Below are 25,515 nucleotides of genomic sequence, written 5' to 3'. Positions count from 1 at the left end.
TTAGGATGAGGTGTAAGCTTGATTTAAAAGGTTTTTGAGATGTGGCCCTGCCAACTTTGCCAGAAATTCCCTTTATAGAATAAGCTCTCTCATTTTTAAAATTTGTATTTCACCGAAATTGCATTTCTTCCAGCCCCTTAAATACGCCGTGCTCGCCCTTACCAGTGGGCCTTTCCATTGCTTTCTACGTCTGCCTGGGACACTCTTCCCTCCGTCTTTATTTGACCCACCTCCAATTTTTCTACCAGTCTCCACCAAGAAGCTGCCTACTCCAGGAAGCCTTCCCCGACTCCCTCCAAGGATGTGAGGTGTTCCTCTTCACTCCACTTATCACGGCATCCATCACACCATGTTGTGATTGCTGACATAACTGTCTCTCTAGTAGATGGTAAGCTCAGCAAGAGCAGGGATGGTGCCTGTTGCTTGTGGCTGATTATTCCCGTCAAAGAACAGTGCCTGATATGCATATTCCATCTTTTTGTTGAATGAGTAAATAAAACTCACATCTATTAAGTGCTACTCTGTGCAAGGCCCTATTCCGAGCCATTTACACTCACTAATTTATTTAATCATGAAGGAGATCCTATCACTAGCTTCATTTTATAGATGATGAAAATAAAACCCAGAAAAATTAAATAACTCACCCAAAGTCATGTAGCTAATAAATGACAGGGAAAAAATTCAAACCGGGTCCCTGAGCCCACATGTTTAACCGTGACACTGTACTGTCTTTCTGATCATATGACAGGGAATAGCAGAGACCTGCTCGGTAAGGGAGAATATGGAAGGAGATTAAAGAATGACACAAACCAGCACAATATCAGAGAAGAGATCTAAATAGGACGTGGACTGACAGTAAGGTTGTTACTCCTGGTTTAGTTTCTTCAGCATCCGGATGTTGGTGGCGGACACAACATACGTCAGATTAATGTGCACGTATTATTTGTAGGGATGTGTCTATTTATATGTATATTTATAATATTGTAGTACTCACACTTTAGTAAATGCCTACTATTTGCTAGACATTTTACATAGGTTCCCTCTAATCTTTTGATGAGAAGATGAGATTGGATTGTCCAACATTTCAGATTATATCTCTATATTAGCATAAGACTTGAAATATGGTTTATACAGTTACAAAGATCTCAGAGTTATGGAAGCTGAGATTTGCTGAATGTAACCTCTCCCTCTACCTTAACTTCTTGTCTTTGAACAAATACATTCACTATTCAGCAAATGTTACTGAGCGCTGGCTGGGGACCAGGCACTGTGAAAGGCTGGGGGATATTTTACCCATGCCTGGTCACATGGAATGTAGATTGCTTCATAAAATGGGTTCAGTTTTTCATAACTAATGCTTTTGTTTTCATATATTTGAGTAAAGAGCCCTATTCAGGGATAGTAGGAGAGAGGTGCCCCGTTGATACTCAAATGGGTAGACAAGGTCAGCAGCGCCTCTCACTGGGGAGTAGGAGCAAAGCTTGCTCCCGGTTAGTGTGTTCCTCAGGAGACAAAACCCAGGGTGGCCACACACAGCAGAAAATGAACAGAAACCATCACATGAGTGGGATATTACTTGACCAGCAATGAAGAACTTGTTCATGCTATGATAAATCCTTATATCTCCCAGAAGTTCTAGAAGTTTATGTAAAAAGGCTCTGATGAACTTTTGTTTAAATATTTGCCCTAGTAATTTACAGTATGGTTTATTCTTAAAAAATATAATCAGTTTTTTAAATTTTATTTTTAAAATTACATATCAGATTTCCATTGAACAAGTCTTGAAAGAGAGAGAGTGAGAGAGAGAAATTCACTGCAGTCCTACCATCCAGAGAAACCCAGTGTTAAAACTTTGTGGTCTATTATTCCTGTCTTTTATTTTATACTTTTTTAGGGGTTGAGGGGAGAAAGGAGGCACGAAAATGGGATTTTTCCGTATATTATTTTTCGCCTGTTTTCCACTTAATGATATATTATGAGCATATTTCCATATCAGTAAATATTCTTCCACAAAATTATTTTGATGGCTGCATATTACTCCATTTTATGAATGTACCATATTTATTTATTGCCTATTGTACCTTATTTGGTTTTTTTAATCTTAACTTTAGAATAGTGAATCATCTGTGAAACTTTAAAAAATACTGATGCCTAAGTTCCACCTCCAAAGATTCTGATTTAATTGGTCTGGGGTACAAGCTAGGCATTGGGAATTTTAAAAGTTCCTCTAGTGATTTTAATGCGCATCCAAGATTGAGAACACTCATGGATAGGGGATATACGAAGTGAACCACTCTGAGAAGCAGATGGTGTTTGTAAGCGCCCTTTATTTAGTATTACCATAATCATCTGGAGTTGCTAAATGAACAGTGCAGCCAATCCACTTCACAGTTTGACATATATGCAAAATTATTTTGCAACAAATAAAATTATTATAGGACTTGGTTCATCAGAATCTGTGCTCTAACTTTTGTGTCTTAAGCTATATACAGTATACTAAATACTGAAAAATAGACCTTATTGACATACAAATCAGGTGAAAAGGATTTTTGAGCTAAACAACAACATAATGATGAAGCAATGTATTCTTCAATGAGGAGTCTGAGTTAGTCAAACAATGTCCAGTGCCTGGCACACGATAGGCATTCAATTAATATATTTTTTTAATGAATTATGCATTTAGTTGAATTTCAGACAAAATCAAGTGTCTTTTCTTATGGCCGCATTAACGTTTTAATTTGAAAAGAGTGAATTATTGTGCAATTTAGGAGAGAAACTGTATCTTTGAAAGCTGTAATTTGAGAAAAGTATTTGTTATATTTGTAAAGCAGAATGAATTTGCAACCTTCGTTTTCCTTTTTCCATCCAAAAGAGGTCTGTGTCCTTGAACATAAAATATCAATAATCCCTGTGCTGTTAATTATTGGCAAGTTGCTCCATTTGCAACCTAAAGAAATTAAGTAACAGATATACCAATATACTAACAAAAGATTACTAATTAACATGCTTTGCTTGAGAAGGATATAAAAGAATTTCAGCATAATTTTCAATATTCTCCCCCCATCATTGCCAACAACGACAAAATTACTAGCAACTATGAAGTGGGTGGTATCAATTCTTTTAATTTTTCTACTAAATTCTACTGAATCCAGAACAATGCATAGCAATGCATATGGAATAGGTAAGATATTTTGTATTTTTCTTTCTGCTCTTTTCTCTATGTCAAAATTCATAAACTTGCATTTATTCATTTGTCTTGATTTATTTACCACACTTACTGTTCCACACAGAGGACAAATATTCAATTGGTGAATATCTTTAAATGAACAACAGACTTGTAACCTGACAGGAGGTTTACAAAATCATGACAGTGCTTAGCATTACCCAGGAATGGTTTGTATGCTCCATGTTGAAATAATTTTTTGTACGTTATTTAATTGGCATACATATTAACTTCGAAATGTGTATACATACTAGTCCGTAATCCTGGCTCCTCCAAATGTAAAATCCTCTCAGACTGGTAAAATAAGTACTATCTTTATTCTCTACTTCAGAATAATGGGTTATTCTTTCACTGTCTGAAGAAGAAACAGTGTAACTGGGATGCAAATGGTCAAGAAAACTGTGGTGTAATCCTGTTCAGAAGGATGACTGACATATTTTTAATCATTTTATTTTCAAGCCAATTACAACATTACAGTACAGGGGAAACCCAAACAATTGGAAGATACAAAACCTGGGTTTTAGTGCTAGGTCTACTATAAATTATTTTTGTTGACTTCCTCCCTTAGTTTCCTAGTTTTCTCAAGCACAAAATGAGGATGTTTGGAAAAATGATCCCTAGTGTCTTCTCACTTTTAAAATTGTATGGTTCTAACTTAAATACAAACGCTCACATGTAACAATGGTTACTTTCCTTGTTGCAGTTGAAAATACCATTTCTCATGAAGTTTATTTTGCCTTCCAGCTTCCGCACTGGATTCTTTTCAATGTTCTCCAGAGATGAATTTAGTTGACCTGTAAGTTTTGCTCATATAAATGCACTTTAAATATGCAAAGCAATGGTAATTTTAGTTAGGTAATTAAATGAAGTTGGATAGGCCCACAAGTTTTCAAAAGTATGAAAGCAAAATTGGACAATTCCAAGAAAATTATTTATGTTTGAATATAAAATTGATATTGAAGAGGTTGACCTGTTGGCCCATATCTTAGATGTTAACCTCTAGATTGCTTGAAATTCCATGGGATAAACCAAATTTGATTGTAGAAACTGAAGATTAGTTTCTTATCAGTGGTAACCCTATATGAATTTAGGAATTTTTCTCACCATTACTAATAGGATGATATTATAATATTCTCTATTCTTAATACTATTTAAATCCTAGTAGCAAATAATAGGATGTAAAACATTCTGCTTTCTGTTATTTGTAGAGAGTATGTTTTTCTTTTGAGTGCTATCTTTCCATTCCACACTTTTGAAGTTTCTAGTAAGGAATTTGAAGTAGTGTGTTACTGCTACTGTTTGCACACAGAAAGTTGCTAAAGCAATGCTTTGGGTGAATCCATGAGCATTGTGGTCTTAGATCAGAACTTGATCTTGTTGGGAGTAGACATGGGCAGAGGTCTAATGACCAATTCTTTGCTTAAACTTAAAAGGAACTATAAAGAATATAGATACCCTCAGGACGTGCCAGGTGGTGTAGAGGTTCACACACTCCACTTTGATGGCCCGGGTTAGGATCCCGGGCGGTGACAGAGCGTCGCTCATCAAGTCGCACTGTCATCCCACATAAAATAGAGGAGGATTGCATTGCATTGCAGTGGGTGGGTGACCACAAAATGAGGAACCATTTTTACGGGCAATCTGCTTACTTTGATTTTTTATAGATATGGGAGAAGGGCACGAGAAGAAGACTGACCTTTCTTCCTGGATGGCTAGAACTTAATTTCACATAAATTTTTAGCAAAGCTCACCCGCTAAACAGGTCACAACATAACAGAAAACAAAACAAACAAAAACTAAACTTGAGGAAAAGATGCTTGATATAAGTCTGTTCCTTAAGCATTCATATGTATTTTCGTTTCAGAGCCACCATATTTTTTGCCCAGTTTGTTCAAGAGGCCACTTACAAGGAAGTAAGCAAAATGGTGAAAGATGTATTGACTGTAACTGAGAAGTCCACTGGCAGTGAGCAGCCAACAGGGTGTTCAGAAAACCGGGTGAGTGAATAATAAAAAAAGCAGCCACCGGCCCATGGTCTAGAGGCTAAAGTTCCACAGGGTCTGCTTTGGTGGCCCAGGTTTGCAGGTTCGAATCCTAGGCATGGACTGCTCTGCTGTCGGCATGTTGTGGAGGCATCCCACGTACAAAGTAGAGGAAGATTGGTGTGAATGTTAGCTCAGGGCTAGTCTTCCTCAAGCAAAAAAACAGAGAAGGATTGGTAAGGGATGTTAGCTCAGAATCTTCCTCACCCTCCCGCCCCAAAAAGCACTGTGATATTTGACCAAATTTAGCATGTGGAAGAGAAGATACAGGGATGGCGTGAGAAATACGTTTAAATGTTGGAAGACCTGTTGTCTGAAAGAGGGCTTAGATTAATTCCGAATTGTTGAAGAGGGTGGGAGAGAAAACAATGATGCCTACTGTACAGAGACAATATAAGCATAGTGACTAAGAGTTAAGGTTCTGAAATAAGAGTTGTGAGATGACTACGGTCATACCACTTAACTTCTCTGAGTATTAGTTCTTTAGTTTCCTTATCTATAAAATAAGGAATAATAATAGCTTCCATTTCAGAGTTGTCATGGAGATTGACATAATAATAGTAGGAGTTAATTTTTATTAAGCACACAATGTGACAGGCATTATTCTAGAGAGTGTTACATATCATTGCTAATCAAAATATTTCATGACATACAGCATAGTGCTGATGAATCAGAATGGATGTCCAGTGAGCCAAGAGACCCTGTCTGGGGCTTATTGGCTGAATATCAGTTTTACTTACAAATATTAATTTATTAAATCTTTACAATAATCCTAGGAGATAGATGCTAATCTTCCAGTTGAGGAAGCTGAGGCACAGAGAGGTTAAGTAACTTTCTTAAGGGAGCCCAGAACCAGAATTTAAACTAGGCCATCAGGCTCCAGAACTAACACCCCTAGTGGCTTCGTTACACTATATCTACACTATAGTGGATATGAGGTGCATAGCACACACTTAGGGTTGCCAGATTTGGCAAACAAACAACAATAGCAAAATATGAAGCCCACTTAAATTTGAATTTCAAATAAATAATGAATATTTTTTTAAATATAAGGCTATTCTAATGTAGAAGATCAATAAATAATAGTTACTATTGATTATTTTATCTCAATACAGAAAAGGACTAAGAACTTTGTAATGATTAAAGCCACCCAAATACGGAACAAAATGCCCAGAGAACCCTCTGTCACGGTGGCGTTGATGAAATGGCCAAAAGACAATGTATCTGGAATACTGTAGAGAAGATGCCCTTTTAAAGATATAAAAGTACTTTCCAACTCTGCAATTGATGATTTAATAAAAACCTCTGTTTTGCATCTCTCTGTTTGGCTTCTCTGATAATCTAAAAACGTGTGTAAATTAAGCAAAATGCATTCCGTATTGTAACTTTACATCCAATGAGAAGCTCAAGGTACTGTTACAATTGGTGATTTGTCACTGTAAACTTAAAGGCATGATTTTTATGTGGATTGGGAATTGGAAGTGTTACTTAAGATTTCCAAGTTTCTCTAAATATTAGCAGAAGCTAAATAAAAATTTCCTGAGATGAATGAAACACATGGATTCCTCAGAGGCATTCTTCAGACTACTAGTTTCATCATCTGATTTTGGTAAAATTAAAGCAACAAAGAAGGATTTTAAACATTTAAAATAGACTTTTTAAAACATATTAGCTAAATCTGTAGTTAAGATCCATAAAAAGTATTTGGTGCTATTTTTATTTGATTTCAAATTATTTGGATATTTATCTGAAAATAAAATCCAGTTTTGGATCAATGTCTTATCACAAGAATGCCACATGAAATGAGTATCTGACTGAAAAGTGGTTTATATAAAAAAGGAAAGCTTATGTATCATGGAGCCAAACTGTTGATAACATAAAAGGGAAAGATAAAATATTCCAGATTTTTTTGAGGGGGAATAAAATATTGCACGGCTTTTTTCCTTTTAAAATAAAATAACTTTGTCTAATAGTCATGTGCATTACTAAAGATTGGAAACTAACATTCCATTTCCCAAAAGGCATCAAAGAAGGCTAGCTCAGGCTGAAACTAAATATACTGGAATTTAAATGGGGAATTATTTTCTTAACCTATAGTAGGATATTAAAAAACTTTTCACATCTTTTACAGATTTTCAAGTAAAGTTTGTTGTCTTTCATTAAAAACAAATCTTTCTTAAAGCTATCTGCCTTCCTGGAAGAAATTTGCCATGAGGAGGAAATTCCTGAAAAGTATGGACTTTCAGGTTGCTGCAGCCAAAATGAAGAGGAAAGACATAACTGTTTACTGGCACGCAAGAAGGACTCTCCAGCATCCATCCCACCCTTCCAAGTTCCAGAACCTGTCACGAGTTGTAAAGCATATGAAGAAAACAGGGAGATGTTCCTGAACCGGTAAGGATCCAATTTAAAAGTAGATTAAAACCCCAGGAAGGAGGGCTGGCCCAGTGGCATAGTCGTTAAATTCATGCACTCCACTTTGGCTGCCTGGGGTTCACGGGTTTGGGTACCAGACGAGGACCTACACACCGCTCATCAAGCCATGCTGTGACAGCGTCCCACATACAAAATAGAGGAAGATTGGTACGGATGTTGGCTCAGGGCCAATCTTCCTCACCAAGAAAACAAACAAACAAAAAGCAACCCCAGGAAGGGAGCAGTGTCAAGCAGAATTTAGTGTTTCTGCAATTTACAGATGTCCTCTAAAATGGGAAGAAGTGGATATAATGTTTGGCATTGCGTCTGCTGAGGTCCTGCACTAGGAAATTAGGTGAGCGACTTTAAGGATAACTTCGTTTCCACAGTATGCTAGATAGATTCAGTATAAACCACACATCAGACCCACCAGTTGTTTCCTTAGTCTCTTGATATATACCTTGTTTTTTCCCTTCTAATCTCTCCATTCTAGCTTGCCCAAGAATAATTATGATGGCACAAAATGACTTCTTTTGGAGCTAATATTTGGTTTTCCATGTTCCAAAATTCCCTAGAAATAAAAAAAATGTTAGAGATCTAGGAATATTTAAGGTACATAAACTTGGCTAGCATTTATTGAGCACTTAAGATGTTGTAGGAACATGTGCATGTAGGATCATGTAGGAACATGGTGCATGTGATCAGATTAATGCTCACAAACAGCCTTTGAAGTCTCCTTGTCCTCTTCCTCTTCATTCTTTGTCTTCTTCCCATTTTGCATGTGAGGAAAATGAAGCTTAGAAAGTTAAGGCAATTGGCTGAGGGCACACTGCTAATACATTTCCGAGACGGGATTCGAACCCAGGTTCTCTACTGGTGAAGCCTGTGTCTCACTCTTAATCACTCTATCTTCCATGTTGCTGCCAACACCAGAGAAATATGGAACCTGTCCTTAGAACGTCTCTGCCATGGAGACTGCACAGGTGAATTATTCCATTCTGCACTGATGAGAAAAAAAGACTTTATCTTTCTGCTTTACTGAGTGGAGGTCTGGCCTTGCTGACCCCCGAAACATGTCTGAGTAGGCTTATTGAAACGGACGCTTCAGTAAGAATCAGAGTCAGCATTTCCGCCTGTTTTATTCTCACAATAGAATACGGTATCGGCTGTCAAACTGATTTCTTCCCGGGAATCTTTAGTGAGGAAAATTTTTGACAGCACGTGGAAAAAAATAAGACTGTTTTCTGAATCTTTAAACAAACTTGGGAGTCCGGTTCCAAGCAGTAGAAGTCCTAATTTTGTGTGTTAGTGAATCTTACAGCTCCTTTCATTTCGCAGATACCTGTATGAGATAGCAAGAAGGCACCCCTTCCTGTATTCATCTACAGCTCTTTATTTGGCTTCTCACTATGACAAAATAATTTCAGCATGCTGCAAATCTGAAAATGCAGTTGAATGTTTCCAAACAAAGGTACTGTATTTGTGTTGATATCTGAACCAATACTTTAATCTGGCTATGATTTATTAAAACCAAACTTAAAAATGGAAATATGCTTTCTGTGCAGAGTATCATTTTCAGAATAAAGCATATTTCAGGAGTCTGATACTGTTTGGGCAAAAAAGCTGGACATGCTGTTTCTTATGCATTCATTTATTCATTCAGTCAGTCAACAACTGTTTTATTATTAAGGAAGCTAGTTTGGTGGGATAAAGAAAGAGGTGGAGGTGATAATATAAATAGAAGGGAGGAGCAAGAGGTGGAAGGACGTGAAAGAAGATGGACAGAGAAAACAGTGACAGAGAACTATGATAAATGCCTTATATTCCTTATTTCGTTTAATCCTTAGAACAAATTTGATGTGTATTGTCATTTAACAAACAAGGAAACTTAAGTTTAGAGAAGTGAATAGCTTTTTTTAGGTTCAGAGAGCTGGAATGATTTCCATAATCAATTACTTGCCACCAGCAGTCCTGCAACAAAAGTATCCTAAGAATTATGACTATTCCCAGATTGTCAGGCCATGATGTAATCTTATTTTTTCTGACCGAGAAGACATTTAAGAAATTATCAGGTGTCAATCTGTCTTAAATCTGTTTAAAAGTACAATTGTTTATTCATTACCCCAAATACAAACATTATCATGTTTTTGTTTCAAGGTATTTTAAATAAATATGTCCGGCATAGATGCATATAAACCAACCTAAAAGAAAGAATGAATGATTGAATAAAGTTCTGCAAAAATGTACTGCACTTATAATTTTCAGTAAAAAATTTTTATAGCGCTTCATGTCTTCCCTATATCTGTTGTTTTTCTAGTTCTTAGAGCCTGTAAAAGAAAATACATCCTTTCTTGACACCTTGTTTCTTCTATATCTAGGCAGCAACAATTACAAAAGAATTAAGAGAAACCAGTTTGTTAAATCAACATGTGTGTGCAGTGATAAGAAATTTTGGACCCCGAACTCTCCAAGCTATGTAAGTTTAAGCTCTGTCTAAGGAAGAAGGTGAGATCTGCAGAACTACCATTTTGCAACTTGAATTTATTTCTCTCATTGTTACTGTTGTGGAGAATGAAGTTTCCTTTGAGGGGCGCTAATATGATTAGAAGCATGAAAGTTTAGGATTGGAAGGAAGCGAACAGATCAGTCTGCTACTTAACACTTATTAAAACTTAGTTAGAGGACACTTCTGAGATTTATACTATTTACCTATTCTTCTAGATGCTCTTTTTTTAAAAAAAATTATTAATTTTTCTTTTCTTTTTAAAATTTATTTTACTTTTTAAATCAAAGTATAAGTGCCATGCAATGTCCTTTCAGTTTCAGGTGTACATCATAGTGATTAGATATTTATATCCATTATGAAATGATCACCACAATAAATCTAGTTACCATCTGTAACCATGTAAAGTTATTACAATATTATTGACTGTATTCTCTGTGCTGTACGTTACATCCCCATGAAATTATCAATTTTGTAAGTGGAAGTTTGTACCTCTTAATTTCTCTCAGCTATTTCACCCACTCCCCCAACCCCTCCCTCATCCAGTAACCGTCTGAATCTGAGTCTGATTCTGTTTTATTTTTTCAGATTCCACATATAAGTGAAATCATACAGTATTTGTCTTTCTCTGTCTGACTTATTTCACTTAGCGTAATACCCTCTAGGTCCCTCCATGTTGTCCCAAATGGCAAGATTTCATTCTTTTTTATGACTGAGTGATATTCCATTGTACGTATATACCACATCTTCTTTATCCATTCATCTATCGATGGGCACTTAGGTTGCTTCTGTATCTTGAGTATTATAAATAATGCTGCAATGAACATGGGAGCGCATATATCTCTTTGAATTAACGTTTCTATTTTCTTCAGATAAATATCCAGAAGAGGAATTGCTGAATCATATGGTGGTTCTATTTTTAATTTTTTGAGGAACCCCTATATTGTTTAGTTAGCCCTGGTGGTCTAGTGGTTAAGATTTGGCGCTCTCACTGCTGTGACCTGGGTTCATTTTCTGTCAGGGAACCTCACCACCTGTCTGTCAGTTGTCAAACTGTGTCAAACACATAGCTGTGTGTTACTGTAATGCTGAAAGCTATGCCACCAGGATTTCAAATTCCAGCACGGTCACCCATGGTGGACAGGTTTCAGTGGAGCTTCCAGACCAAGACAGACTAGGAAGAAGGACCTGGCCACCCAATTCTGAAAAAAATGGCTGTGAAAACCCTATGAATAGCAGCAGAGAGTGTCTGATATAGCTCAGGAAGGTGAGAGGATGGCTCAAAAATACCAGGCAGGGTTCCACTCTGCTGTACACAGTGTCGCTAGGAGTAAGGATGGACACCACGGCACTAACAATAACCATACTGTTTTCCATAGTGCCTGCACCAATTTACATTCCCACCAACAGCGTACGAGGGTTTCCCTTTCTCTACATCCTCGTCAACACTTGTTGTTTTTTTTGTTTTTGATAATAGCCATTCTGACAGATGCTTTTCTAGATACTCTTAAGCTCTTGTCTGCAATCAAATTATACCTCGTAGTTAGCCTATGTTTTCCTATATCATCTACAAAGTGGGTTGGTCTTCACTGAGTATCATTTAATGCATTTGGCTAACAAGAAAGACTTTACATTAATTCTGCTGCCTAGTCTGCTGTAAAGTCGGTTATGTCGATTGTTGCTTCTTAGGAAAATATTCACTTGAGGCAATAATATTAGAATCTAGTGTTGGGAGGTAAAAAACGGTCACCTTTGAAGGACCAGCACCTATTCTTCCAGCTGGTGAAAGCAACGTAACTCACCAAAGTTTGTTCTCTTGTCCCAGCTGCTAAAAAGCTCAAACGTAAATTTGGAGTTTTTCAATTGACCACATTAACTCCATATTTACCTTCTCCCTTTTCCTCGTCTCTATCTGTTTTTCTTTCTTTCTTCTTTCCTTCCTTCCTATTTTTCCTCTTTCTCTCTTTCACCTATCTGTCTGTCTGTCTTTCTATCTATCTATTTAATCTACTTCTATCTCACCTTCTATCTTTATTGTTAGGATGAAGAAGAATATTTAAAAAATACCCATACAGTTGAATCACCTAGTCCAACCTCTTCATTTTTACACATGAGTGACCTGAGGCCCGGGGAGATTAAAGCAATTTACCCAAGACCACACTGCTGGTCGTCGGAATCCAGTTCTTCTAAGTCCTTGTCGTGATTTATTTTCATTATACCTATTTGTTTACTATGTCAGTGATCTCTAATTTTCTGTATCCTGACAACTGAGACTTTGAGGTAAGATACCAATGGTTTAGAGCTGTGATATCCAAGGTGGCAGCCACTAGCCACGAGTAGCTCCTGAGCGTTTGAACTGTGGCTAGTGCAAATGAGGAACTATGCTCTAAGTGTAAAACACACACCAGATTTCAAAGACTTACTGTGAAAAAAAGAATGTATAATATCTCATTAATAGGTTTTTATGTTGCTTATATATTGAAATAATATTTTTTTCATATATTGGGTTAAAGACATATTATTAAAGCGAATTTAACTTGTTCCTTTTTACTTTTTGGCATGGCTACTAGAAAATTTTACATTACATAACTGGTTTAAAGCACTTTTCCATTTTTGTGATGAAGCATTTCTAGTATAAAACATCAGAGCTGCTGATTGAAGACTATTAAGTATATACATGCAAAGTTTATTTATTTGCTTGATAAATGACACATTTGAAAATATTGTACATAGCAGAGACCTAGATTAAGGGTTTTAGTCTAGGAGTTAGTTCCAAGATCGACTTAAATTTCTTCTTAGAAGAGGTCAGATTATGCCTACTACCCTCCAACTCTGCTAGGAAACTGAACACTGATTCATAAACTGTTTATTTAAATTTACCTACATAATAAAATATAAATTAAGCTATTGTAATGACTTTATTTATTTGCTCTCCATAGTGATTAAAGTTAACTGTTCTAAATTTAAAGAAAATCCATCCTCATCAGTAATAGCAACGATACCAGATGCTCTAGCAAGCAGTAGTTTCACCAAGACATCTCTTAAAATTTAATGATACGCAGGAGAAACCAGAATTCTTATTACTCACCTCCCTTTGGGGCCGCACTAGGTGTCTTGGCATGATGACATGTTGGAATGTTTAGTCTGCTCCTCTTTCTTGTCCCATTTCATTTATTTGCACATATACGCTTCTTCTTGTATTTGCAGAAGTATTTTTTTCCCTCCCAAGCAAAAAATGATTATCTTTCTCATGGAATTTTCCATTTCTTAATTGTTTATCCTTTTAAATTTTTTCCACTAACTCACTGCAATGATCCCAAATGCTTAGCATCAGGGATGAACAACCAAAAGATAGATTTCATTGTGATTCACAGGAAAGGTTTTAGGGAAAGATAAATCCCCTCCAAACCATTTGTGGGGCCAGGTCACAGTTCACAGAGCCACTGCCTTGAAAGATGGGGCTGGAATTGACAAGACTTGTGTCACTTTTCCTTTTCTTTTTAATCAAGAAGACCATTCCAGTTCTTTCTCTTTGGAGCTGCCACTATACCAATACTCCATAAATGTTATTTAATTTTGTTAGATAACCAAGATTGAGTTCTAACTCCTTTTTCCCCCCCCAGAACGGTTACCACACTGAGTCAAAGGTATTCCAAGGCTAATTTTACTGAAATTCAGAAGCTAGTCCTGGATGTGGCCCACGCACATGAGGAATGTTGCAGGGGAAACGTGGAGGAGTGTGTGCAGGATGGGGTAAAGAGTCTTACTTCCTAAAATAGAAATATTTCCACTCTTTTTTCTTTCGTTTGCTCTCATTCTAAATGGAAGGAGGTTGTCTGACTTGAGTTGGTCACAGGGTATGGTAACTAGCCAAATGAGTGAAGTTACAGGTATTTTGGTAGCAGAACTTTTTTAGTCTTGCTTTCACTTAAGCGGTGCTCTCCTCTTGAGAGACCAGTGCCCATTCATTCTTATTTCTAAAGGAGAGGATGACATCTCAGGAGGCCTCCACACAGGATCTTGGTGGCAGATCCTTTACTTAACGTATTTGTTTTTCTATCCATTTATTCTTTCATTCAACAAATATGTATTGAATATTTTCCATGCGCTAGCAACTGTGAGGGACACTTGTTATGAAGGCACAAGTTGACCTCAAGGAATTTATAGTCTGATAGGAGAGGTGAGCCATGTGACCTCGTTGGGTTTAGGAACTTGTTTACTGTTTTCTCCATAAGCTACCAACACAATGCCTGGCACATGGAAGGCACTCTGTTATATATTCACACATCTATTATATGAATACAAGAAAACAACACACAGAACACAAGACACTGTTCTACAAGGTAAAAGGCTAGGCGTACCAAAGAGAGGTGTGAATAAAGGGTTCTAAGAGAGTGAAAAATCGAAAACAAAAGACCTCAAAGACAGGATCCTCGAGCATGCCATAATCAATTGCAATGTAAGCACTGCGGTGTTGGTCTATTTTGGGCCAACCCTAGGCTTTCTAGATGTTGTTCAAGAGGCCTGTCTATCCCCAAATTACTCCCTCCCTGGTCCCCTGTAACACACCTTCTTCTCCAAGGAGGCTCACAATCATTGCTCTTAGATACTCAAATGGCTTGAAACCAGGGCTGGAACATGGTTTCGAGAAGGTTGAAAGTGAGGATTAAGTGCTCATTTCAGCCCAGTCCCATGGAAGTTTGGCTGAGAAAATCTTAGATGTCAGCAAGAAGCCGAGGCTGCAGGAGAGGCCTGAGGGTGACAGTCTTTGAGACAGGCAGACAAACCTGGTGTGAGGAGTTAGGAAAGATGAGCTCAGAGAAGGCTGCCCTAAAGACACATTTTCCCATTTCATTTATTTTTCCTTTTAGAAGTATTTATCTGTATATTAGAGACAGTAATAAGAACTATTTTATATTTCTTTGAGGTCTGTTTTCTCACTTTTAATTAATGATTTTACTAATTTGTACAGTCATTTTTTTCAAAATTAAGTTTTTCAAGTTTTGGAGCTCATAATCATCCTTTTCCTTTAAAATGGAAAAATTAATTTCAGTATGGCACGTAAGTTGGATTTTAACAGCTGAATGATGAGTTCTAGTTGTCCCTGCTGAGAATACACAGAATTTTCAGTCCTGTGACAGGGATATGGAACCTCTGCTTCCTTCTGGCCGCTTCGGGTGTGCTGCCATTTCCTTATCTATTATAGACTGCCCTCTGGAGGTCATAGTGGGTCACTGCAGATTGTTCCGTTAAGATGGAACAGAAAGTTTGCCCTCCACATCATGACGTCAACAGCAAATGTCTCTTCGTAGCAAATTTCAATACTAAGAGAAAGAACGTGCACGTCATTTGGTTTGAGGAGTGCATATCTTTCTTGTGTTAAAAGGTTCCTATTAAAATAAAACAGTTGGTTTTAGCTGACAACTACGAAAAAGGAGTGAGCAAACGGGTAGGTGGAAAGGAATGAGGAAAGGCAAAGTAGGGAGAAGACGCTGAAGTGGGAGACAGGTAAAATGTTTTCTTTCTTCTTCCTCCCTTCTCCCTGCCACCCTCCCTCCCCCTCCCTTCTTGTATTCCTTCCTAGAACTGGCCCTGAGGGTCTGCATTAAAGGATAAACCTTTAAAACTTACGCTTTATTTTTCCTGTTACAGGAAAAACTTATATCCTACGTATGTTCTCAAGAAGATATTCTGTCAAGCAGCATAGTCGAATGCTGTAAATTGCCCACAGTTGAACTTGCTCAATGCATAATTCATGCTGAAAATGATGACAAACCTGAAGGCTTATCTCCAAACCTAAATAGACTTTTAGGAGAGAGAGATTTCAACCAGTTTTCTTCAAAGGAAAAAGATCTCTTCATGGCCAGGTAACATACTCTGTAAATGTGTGTTCACACAAGTAAAGATTATTATGTGGCTGATAGCTTTGTGCTGTTGAAATGGGGAGTGATGGCTATGGTTTTTGAGCTCATGTGAGGGTAATGCTAGAATGTTCTGGGCCAAAATATATTTAAGCAGATAGCTAGTGGATAAGGAATGGGATCTATCTTATAGGGATGAGAATTTCACCCTTGCTGTGATTAGCTGGCTTGCTTCTGAGGCGGAATTTTATTTTGTATCCGTATCTCTGGAATCAGAAACATTGTCATCCATGTAAGGATTACTCACACGAGGACCGCCATTGAACTTCCCAATAGGATGTGGGTATTTTTGTAACAGAGGGTTCATGATTAAAAATGTACCTTTTCACTGAGCATGTTTTTAAAACTTTTCTCCAAAATATAACTCAACAGCTAATGCTAGATAGGAGGGGTTTTATTGGAGCAATTGATTTGCTAGTTATGGAATACATGTTTAATTTCTGTAAGAAAATCAGAACATGTTTACAGACATTTGCAGAATTGTAGTTTCTTGTAGTATAATTGATAAGACATTTTTCGTTCTATTCGCCTTTAAGGGAAGCAAGTGTTAATACATTTTCCCTTATTGTACAGTGTGTATCTAGGGACATTATCAGAGAAGGGATGTGGGCAACTCTTAGGACATTGTACTTAATGATCTTGAAGGGTCTTTCTAAATTTAAGACACTGCTTCTAATGTAGTAATGAAAATAATGGCCCAATTTTCTTTTTAATATTCCCTGAGGATGTTATCGTATTGTTGCATTAAAATTAGACAGCCACACATTGTTTGCACAGCTACATAAAATTATGCAAACAAGAACCACATCCAGACTTAAGAAACCCATGTTGACAATTTATTGGTGGCAAAACTAATATCACCAATTTCTATAACCTGGGAATACAATTAATAAATTCAGGAATTATCTTTAAATTTATGCATCCGTACACATCTAAAGCTAATTATTTATTTAATAGAAGCAGTTGTTCAATTGGAAAGGTTCTTTGCAGGAGAAATTTTCTCAGCCAAGAATGACCATCCCCCCAGACACTTGTCTGGCTTCCTTCACCCAGGTTTCTTTTCCAAAGACATATGCAGAGAGACGCTCCTTCATTACACACTCTAAGTTAGGTGTCACCCGTTTCGCTCTCTTCTATCTTCCTTTATTTCTCTTCGTTGGTTTATCACCACCTGAAATTAGATGACCCCTTTCTTTTTTATTCTTTTCTGTCTCCCTATAATGTATGCTTTCAAGAGGCCAAGCACTTTATCTCATACATTATTAAATCCTTTCTGCTTAACGAAATGTTTGCATAGAGTAGGCACTAGAAAAATATTTGTTGAATGAATGAATATACAGTCCATAATTGAAAACCCAAAGTGAAGGGTGCAAAAGAAAAGAAAAGGTAATTTTAAAACAATTTGAGGGACTATATTTTTATGAATCGTTTTGCCATGCATATAGTTAAAATAATATTTGATTTCTAGGTTTATTTACTTGAATTTTAATTCTGCATGCCATATAACATAAGAATGATTTGTCTGTTAATTCCAATAACATGATTTTTTTTCACGCATATTTCAGATTTACTTATGAATATTCAAGAAGGCATACTAAGCTTGCTGTCCCAGTAATTCTAAGAGTTGCTAAAGGATACCAGGAGTTCTTGGAGAAGTGTTCCCAGTCTGAAAACCCTCTTGAATGCCAGGATAAAGGGGTAAATTGCTCTAGCTTTTTAGGGAGAATCTGAAAAACTGGATTGCTATCATGAGTTAAAAATGCTGTTTGTTTGAAAGCACCTAGTTATTAACTAGTCGTTAGCTAGTTATATCTATTAACCAGTCATCTAGATATTAAGTATTTACTAACTAGTAGTCAACAACTAGTGGCTTACTTTAGAAATAAAAATGTTGGCCAAAAGTTCTTTGACGCACAAAATACAGATGATATTCATTTTCGAACAGCTCCAGAAAGGCAAGAATTTTGTATGGAAAGAGCTGTAATCCTTTATCCAAAGATTGAGTTCTGTCATCAAATAACCTTGTGATTCACAAGGTTTTAAACTTAATCTCCCCAATGTCCATTTGCTTTAATTCTCACAATTCACGCTCTACCGTGTTTAATATTAAAAAAAAAAACCCTCTAAAACTGATTTCTTCAAGATTGGTATTAGAATAAAACATTATTGGTCAATTTTTATATATAAAGTTATGTGTCCAGAAAGAGTAAAAAATGGTACGTAATAATGCTTTTGTTTTCAGGAAGAAGAATTACAGAAATATATCCAGGAGGGCCAAGCGCTGGCCAAGCGAAGCTGCGGCCTCTTCCAGAAATTAGGAGACTATTACCTACAGAATGCGTATGTTTTTTAACAGTATCTGTAGTGATTTAAAGTTATTAACTGGCAAGGAAATATACGTGTAAATTAGTCACCCGTGGCTGCTCTAATCTGAGCCCTGCTTTGGATGGGAAGTCAGTGTGATCTGATCACCCAGTTTCCCCTGCCGGCAGGTAGCCTTCCCCACTCCCCTGTTATAGGAGCAACAGAATGCACTGTGAAGTCTGATCTGTGCTACCCGGGCTTCCGCTTCCCCAAACCAAGCAGATTTTTGCAGCAGATTTCCATTCTATCCTAGTCTGTCCTGGTTAAAATACCAAAAAGTCAAAGTTAAAAATCAGTGATGCTTTTGAGCTTGGAAACAGGAATGAGCCTCCTGCGCAGAGTTTGTTTTCCCACTGTGATATGTTGGTGTAATAGGAGTACACGGAGTGACTGTTAGAGTAAACACATCTCAAAAGTTAGTCCAAATACCACGTGGATGAAACAAATGTGCAGACTTCATGTCTTCTGCTACCAAAAGAAGGGCTTTGAGAAGGAGTGAGGAATCTAAAACCTTGTGAATGACTCAGCAGAATTTGGTGAAAAATGCTTCTTTCAGGTTTCTTGTTGCTTACACAAAGAAAGCCCCTCAGCTGACCCCACCTGAGCTGATAGCTTTGACCAGAAAAATGGCAACCGCAGCAGCCACTTGTTGCCAACTCAGTGAGGACAAACAATTGGCCTGTGGGGAGCAAGCGGTGAGTGTTTTGTTTAGTCTCATTTTGTTTCTGACCTGTTTAACTTAAAATAGGCTTATATTACCATTTAGGGGACATAGTAAAAACCAATGTGGAGATGACTTTCCTGGACTTATTTGATTAGTGACAGTTGGAGGGGATGAGAGAACTCAGCTGTGAACGAGCGGCATGTGGCCAGGCTACCCATCCTTCTGGAATGGTTCGTGGAAGTGCAGCCGGTCTACTCAGCAATGTCTGGGCGAGCTTTATGTACAGGAAAGATAGAATGACCCACACATACTGCAATTCATGATTTCCTCTTTTTGTTCACCAAATACTTACTTTAATGTTAGAAAAAAAAAGAAAAAGTTTCAACTTTTATAGATTAAAATTAGTCATTTTAGTTTTAGCCATACCTATATTTTTGTCTTTTCTAGCATAATCTTTTTATGATATTAGGGAAAATTTATTCCCTTTGACAGGGTATACGTTATAGAACAGGGTAAGTCCTGTGTTCTGAATAGCAAATGACTTTGCAGTTAGTAATGCCAACAATTTTCACTTCTTGTCACTCATGTCATACATATGATTACAGGGCAATTTTTTAATTATTATTTTTCCCCTTCAAGTTGTAATTGTGAATAAAGCTGTATATCTACTTTTTCCCTTTTCCTGTTTTTGATAATGGGGAGTTATTTGCTAGTTAGTCTTCATGACCTGGAATTTTTTGCCAAAGGTTAGAGTAAAAGGGAAATTTCCTGTGATTAAGCATCGTCTTTATCACTTATTGAATTCCAAATTTTGAGAGGATGGGAGGACACAGGATGGTGTAAAGTTCAGGAGTATAGGTTCTAGAGTCTATACTATAGAGCCTTCTGCCTACATTCTCATCCCACTTTCACCACTTGTTACCCGTGTCACACAGGGAAGCTAGTTATCTCACTAAGCTTGAGTTTTTTCATCAGACCTTTGAGAATAAAAACTGTACCACCCTCTCCTGATGGCTATCTTAAACGAGGTAATCCGTGTAGCTCACTCGATGCCAGCCTGATACGTAGGACACACATAAAATATGCTGTCCCTGATTACAAATTATTGCTAGCTGCTTAAGAAATATCTCTGAAGTGTGGGAGGTAGGAGGATTCTACATTAGGAAAGCCTTAAAGACACACACGTGCACACACACCCTGGCCTTATTTCTTTTCAATTAGGATTATATATCAGCTGTATGCATATATGTATATATAGATGTATATGAAAGGGCTAGGTATGTGCTATTCTTACATTCAGAAGGTAATTCTCTGAATCCCCAAAGTAAAGTGGAAAGCTCAACTAGATATACACGGAAAATGTAAGCCATCTCCTAGGTCACTGCAGAGACATTTTCCCTTTTGGAAGTATATATGTAACTGGAAGCATGTTTCAAATAGCCGACTCAAATAGCTGAAGGAATTGTCTTCAACGTCACCTATGGAACATCTGTCACTAAATGCTGACGCTTATCCCAAACAAATGGGTAAACAAGAATCTACATTGTGCCAACACATAATCCTACACAGATAGCAACTTTTCCTGTAATATTAATTATAAATTATGGACATTAAAAATGATTGCAACAATTTTCTGGAAACCTGAATCAATTTTATGGCTAATGCCCAGTCTCCTTGCTTTCTTCTGTCTCGTTCTCCTACCTAGGCTGGCCTTATTATCGGACAATTATGCATCAGGCATGAAGAGAGTCCTATAAACCCTGGTGTTGGCCAGTGCTGCACTTCTTCATATGCCAACAGGAGGCCATGCTTCAGCAGTTTGGTGGTGGATGAAACATATGTCCCTCCACCATTCTCTGATGACAAGTTCATCTTCCACAAGGATCTGTGCCAAGCTCAGGGTGTAGCACTGCAAACAATGAAGCAACAGTAAGACACTGTTATTCACTAGCATGGAGAGGACTGGCAGCACTAAACAGCAGTTGAGATTTCTACCTTACACACCCAACACTGTTGGGCTCACTAGGTGATCATTATTACCCCAAAGCACTTACAGTGGCTTTCATAATAATTTTGTCTCAGCGTCGTCACTGCCTCATTGGGACATAAGTCTGGAAAAATCCACTAGGGCAGACAACTTTCTATTTGTAAAAGTAGTTTCTGTTGTAACTATTGTTGTGATGCATTTGTAGATCAAGGGAAAACGGGCTATCTATTTTTGAGAATTGGGATATATCTTTGGAGTAAGTCTGGGTAGTAACATTCCAAAGCACTGGAAAAACATCATTGAATCTTTTTTCACACTATTTACTCTTTGAAGAGAATAACCGTAATATTTGATTCAGCCGTGAAGTATCAGTGTTAAAAATGGAATGCACATTTCAATTCTTTGTGGGAGGCATTCCATAATGGCGTTGGTAATGCAAGTCAATGGAACTCGTGTTCTCCAACTTCCCATGCATTTTAATACTTGCTGGCTTTGTAAATGATCTACCTTCCTTTTGGAAAACCTGTTCTTCCCTTTTTTGTCTGTCACTATTTGAGGCATGTTTCAAGGTACAGCAAGAATGCCACCTACTATGGCACTTCCCTATTCCTCGGGTCAACATTAATTCCAACATGAAAATATTGCTTAAATGAGTAGTACAGGAAATTAGTAGAACCAGTGCTCAGGTAAAGGTGTGATAATTAAAGATGGCAGAGGTTTGGAAATCTGGGCCTTTGAGCATGGATAAGACATACTTTAGAAGAGCGAACTGGAAATGATGTTCTGGCAAGTAAGAAAAACACTGTATTTCACTACACATAAGTATGGTGGAACTATGGAATAGTGTCTCATCTTTAATCTGCATAATTCCAAACCAAGGGAACGTTTGGCATGTTTCCAGTCTCAGTCTTGCTGACGAAAGCATTGGACAAGGTGTACCTGTTAAGTCTGGCGATGGGTTGATGGAGTGAGCGTTTACGTGAGGGTTGCTAGGGCTCTGAAAATTCTCTGCTAGGAAGGCTTTAGAAAAATACCATTGCATAACAGACTTCTCTTGTATTTTGTTTTGCTTTTAATCATAGGTTTCTCATTAACCTTGTAAAGCAAAAGCCACAAATAACAGAGGAACAACTTGAGGCGGTGATCGCCGATTTCTCTGGCCTCCTGGAAAAGTGCTGCCAACGTCAAGGGCAGGAAGTCTGCTTTTCAGAAGAGGTTTGTGCAGCTCATTGTCACACCCGAAATACTTGGTACAGAATTTTCTGTAATGAATAAGGAAAAGAATACCCCATTAATCTATAACTTTAAAATAGCACCAGAGAGATTTAAATTTCACTTCGAAGTAGATTGAAGGATTTTATGATATTTAAAAAATAATCACAGTTTTCTCACTAAATATTAAGAAGAAGTGTAACTTTAAAATATGTTAAGAAAATTAGTAATTTTGATTTATTTCCTAGTAGAGGAAGTGATAAAGTGAATATATAATTAATTGATGATAATTTAAACAGTTTCTGGCCTAAAATTGATCAGTTCAGCTAAATGGATTAAAACGATTTAATAGAAAATTAATTGTGCAAACAGGATACTGGGAAAATATTTATAGAAAATATATTTGAACTTATTTAGGAGCATGCTTTTGAATATCAACAGAGTAGTAATTAGGAATTGTCTTAATCTAATTATCTAGCAATTTTAGCTGGACTTGTAATTGGCTACATTTTGTAAGCCTTTAGTTTGTATTACTAAATATATTTGAATATAGCATCACTATATTTTTAAAATATAATCTATAGTTCAGCCTTTTTGCCAATTTCATCTGACTATCTCATAATGTAAAAGTTTGGATGTCTTGTTATATGAACTCCAAAGATAGATAATATTTAGAAATGTTGAGTTTTTCAATAGATAATAGAATTAAGTGTGCTCGAGTGTGTGCACTTAGTATGTGTCTGCTTTTGGCAGGAGGAGGTGGGGCACAACCAAATGAAATCAAACAAAATTGATAAAATAGATTTGATGTAAAACATTTCTAGCAAATATGATATAAAAAGATTAACGTCCTCTGATGTGAGAAGATATTCATTTAGATGCAGAGAACATTAACAAATAGTAGAAGTACTTTCTCTAAAAGCCTTTTCATTTCTGTGACTGATTCGAAAAGGAAGGGGCGGGGTGGGGTGAGGAATGGTAAGGATTTGGAGGTTGGTGCAGGAAAAGCAAATTACTGTCTGCTGTTGATGTGAGTGGATTTTTTTTTCTTTCTTTCTGGCTTCTATTGTCCCAGCTTGTTGGCATCAGAGGTGTATGTCTTTATTTTTAACTTGGTTAGTTTATAAACCTTGAATGCACCCCTGGAGAGTAGAGAGTTAACTGTACAACTGGCACAGTCATCCATTTCTTTATTCGATGGTTCTTATTTGTTTTTAATTTGCAGGGTCCACAACTGATTTCCAAAACTCGTGCTGCTTTGGGAGTTTAAATTACTTCAGGTAACAAAAAATTCAGACACAGCTAAATATAATGTTGATTCTCCCCAAATATTGACTCATAGTGGAATACATCCAAAGAGCTACTATTAAATGCTTTTCTTAAAAATACATGCAATTTGATAAAAAAGTTTATTTTAAAAACACTGGAACAAAATTATGCCCACAATATTAAATAATGACTCAACTAACTCAAACTCTTTTAGGTTATTTCAAAGGCTTCAGAGAATGACATCATAAGACCTGCCTATCTATATAATATTTTCCTGATATAAAATAATAGAACCAGTTACCCTCTGCACTTATTCATTTAATTAACACAATATATTTTTGTTCATATTATAGGGGGAAGAAAAGAAGACAAAATAGGTCTTTACAGTTTGGTGTGAATTTCCCTTTAATTTTATCTGACTTAATACTCTTTGTGAATTAATGAAATAATGAAGACTTTTGTGTGAGAGTTCCCTGTCATAGAAATAAAGTTATCTCCAAATGTTTCCTCTTTTCTAGTCTGTTTATTTATGAAAACTTATAGATAATTTCTTTAAATAGTTTTGTATACCATTGTCTGAAGCAGATTCTGGTCAAAAAGCATTGAGTATTGGTTATTGCAGGAGATTAAAGCCATCCGAAGATGGATTTACAAGGCTATAGACTAGATTACTTGGTAAACTAAAAAAAAGTTCCCAAGTTAAGCACTGGTTGGTGCTCAGGGCACATTGTTCATTAAATGGCCACTTAAGTGTTCTAACGGACAAGCTGGAGAAGAGAAAGGAAATTATTATACTTCTATAGGACATATCAAGAACGACACCACTCAAAATTTAACACTTGTTTTTTCTCAATCTTGCTCAGTTCTTTATTCACAGATATTTTAAAACATGTGTTAACTGTACTGTAGTTGTTTTGTAATTAATATTTCCACAAATTAATTTTCTTATTCCACAAGTATTTATTGAGCACTCACTGGGTACCAGGTCCCATTCTGGGTGCATTCACTGCCCTCCAGTTGCTCCAGCAGAGAAGGAAGCAACTAATAGCAATACAACAAGAATATGGCCATCATAGAGGTGATAACAAATTGTTGAGAGAATCAAAGGGTGGGTGAGACCGATTCTGACTTGGGAAATTTCCACTGGAAGAGACAAACATTTCAGAAGAATCTGAGAAGATGAGTGGGCTTTCATCAGTTCAAGTAAAGGAGAAAGCCAGTTCATAAAGAGGAAAACATGGTCTTATGACAAAACATGAGGAATGGTTTTAGGGGGCTACAGGGTGGGTAGCAAGGGTATAGATATGGAAGATCAAGCAGGTTATGCAAGCTATGTAGGACTGAGCCAGATTCTCATAGATTTTATTCCAAAGGGTTTGGACAATATCTTGTAGGTAATGTCTAAGCAGAGGAGTGCCATCAGTTGTTAGCTTTTAGGAAGATAACTCATGAGATACGGAGGATGGGGAGCAGGGGCAAGGGAAAGAGTAGAGAGGGTCAAGGTCAGCAAGTGGTGACAAAAGTATCAGTCCACCAGCAGGGAGGCTGTTTATCATATTAGGTTTGAATAGAGATCTAAAAAATATGTTCATGCTTTGGTCTCTGCTCCAGAAGAAAACAGTTGCTCCAAAGCAATGAAATGAGCTTTCAGTTCTAATTCAATTGCTTTGTAGTTTACAGTTTTCTTTCAATTCTGTTGCAACAGCTGTGGACTTTGATTTTGATGTAATTCTAAAAGGTATTAACACAGAGATCACAATAAGATAAAGTAAAATCCAATAAAAATCATTAAACAGGAAAAATAATTTTTTACTGTTAAGAGGAAAGTTCAATGGAGATAAAACTATTGGGAAAGTTTATGAGCCAAATGACATTTCATTGAAATATAAAAGGAAATAAAATGATTGGAAACACA

At 36.9% G+C, this 25,515-nt stretch overlaps 1 protein-coding gene across 1 annotated transcript; it reads left to right on the top strand.

Moving 5' to 3' along the window:
- Positions 1 to 3,096: 3,096 nt before the first annotated feature.
- Positions 3,097 to 24,104, top strand: AFP (alpha fetoprotein). Its single transcript, XM_014847243.3, has 15 exons — positions 3,097 to 3,181; positions 3,968 to 4,019; positions 5,088 to 5,220; positions 7,448 to 7,659; positions 9,019 to 9,151; positions 10,059 to 10,156; positions 13,807 to 13,936; positions 15,836 to 16,050; positions 17,670 to 17,802; positions 18,347 to 18,444; positions 19,025 to 19,163; positions 20,838 to 21,061; positions 22,202 to 22,334; positions 23,557 to 23,611; positions 23,954 to 24,104. The coding sequence occupies exons 1-14, from the start codon at positions 3,097 to 3,099 to the stop codon at positions 23,599 to 23,601; spliced, it is 1,830 nt and encodes a 609-aa protein (XP_014702729.3). The 3' UTR covers positions 23,602 to 23,611; positions 23,954 to 24,104.
- Positions 24,105 to 25,515: the final 1,411 nt, after the last annotated feature.

Source organism: Equus asinus, chromosome 3 (assembly GCF_041296235.1).
Source record: "Equus asinus isolate D_3611 breed Donkey chromosome 3, EquAss-T2T_v2, whole genome shotgun sequence".
NCBI classification, from domain to species: domain Eukaryota; kingdom Metazoa; phylum Chordata; class Mammalia; order Perissodactyla; family Equidae; genus Equus; species Equus asinus.
Note: the sequence above shows the minus strand (reverse complement) of the source record. Positions and strands in the feature narration are given on the sequence as shown.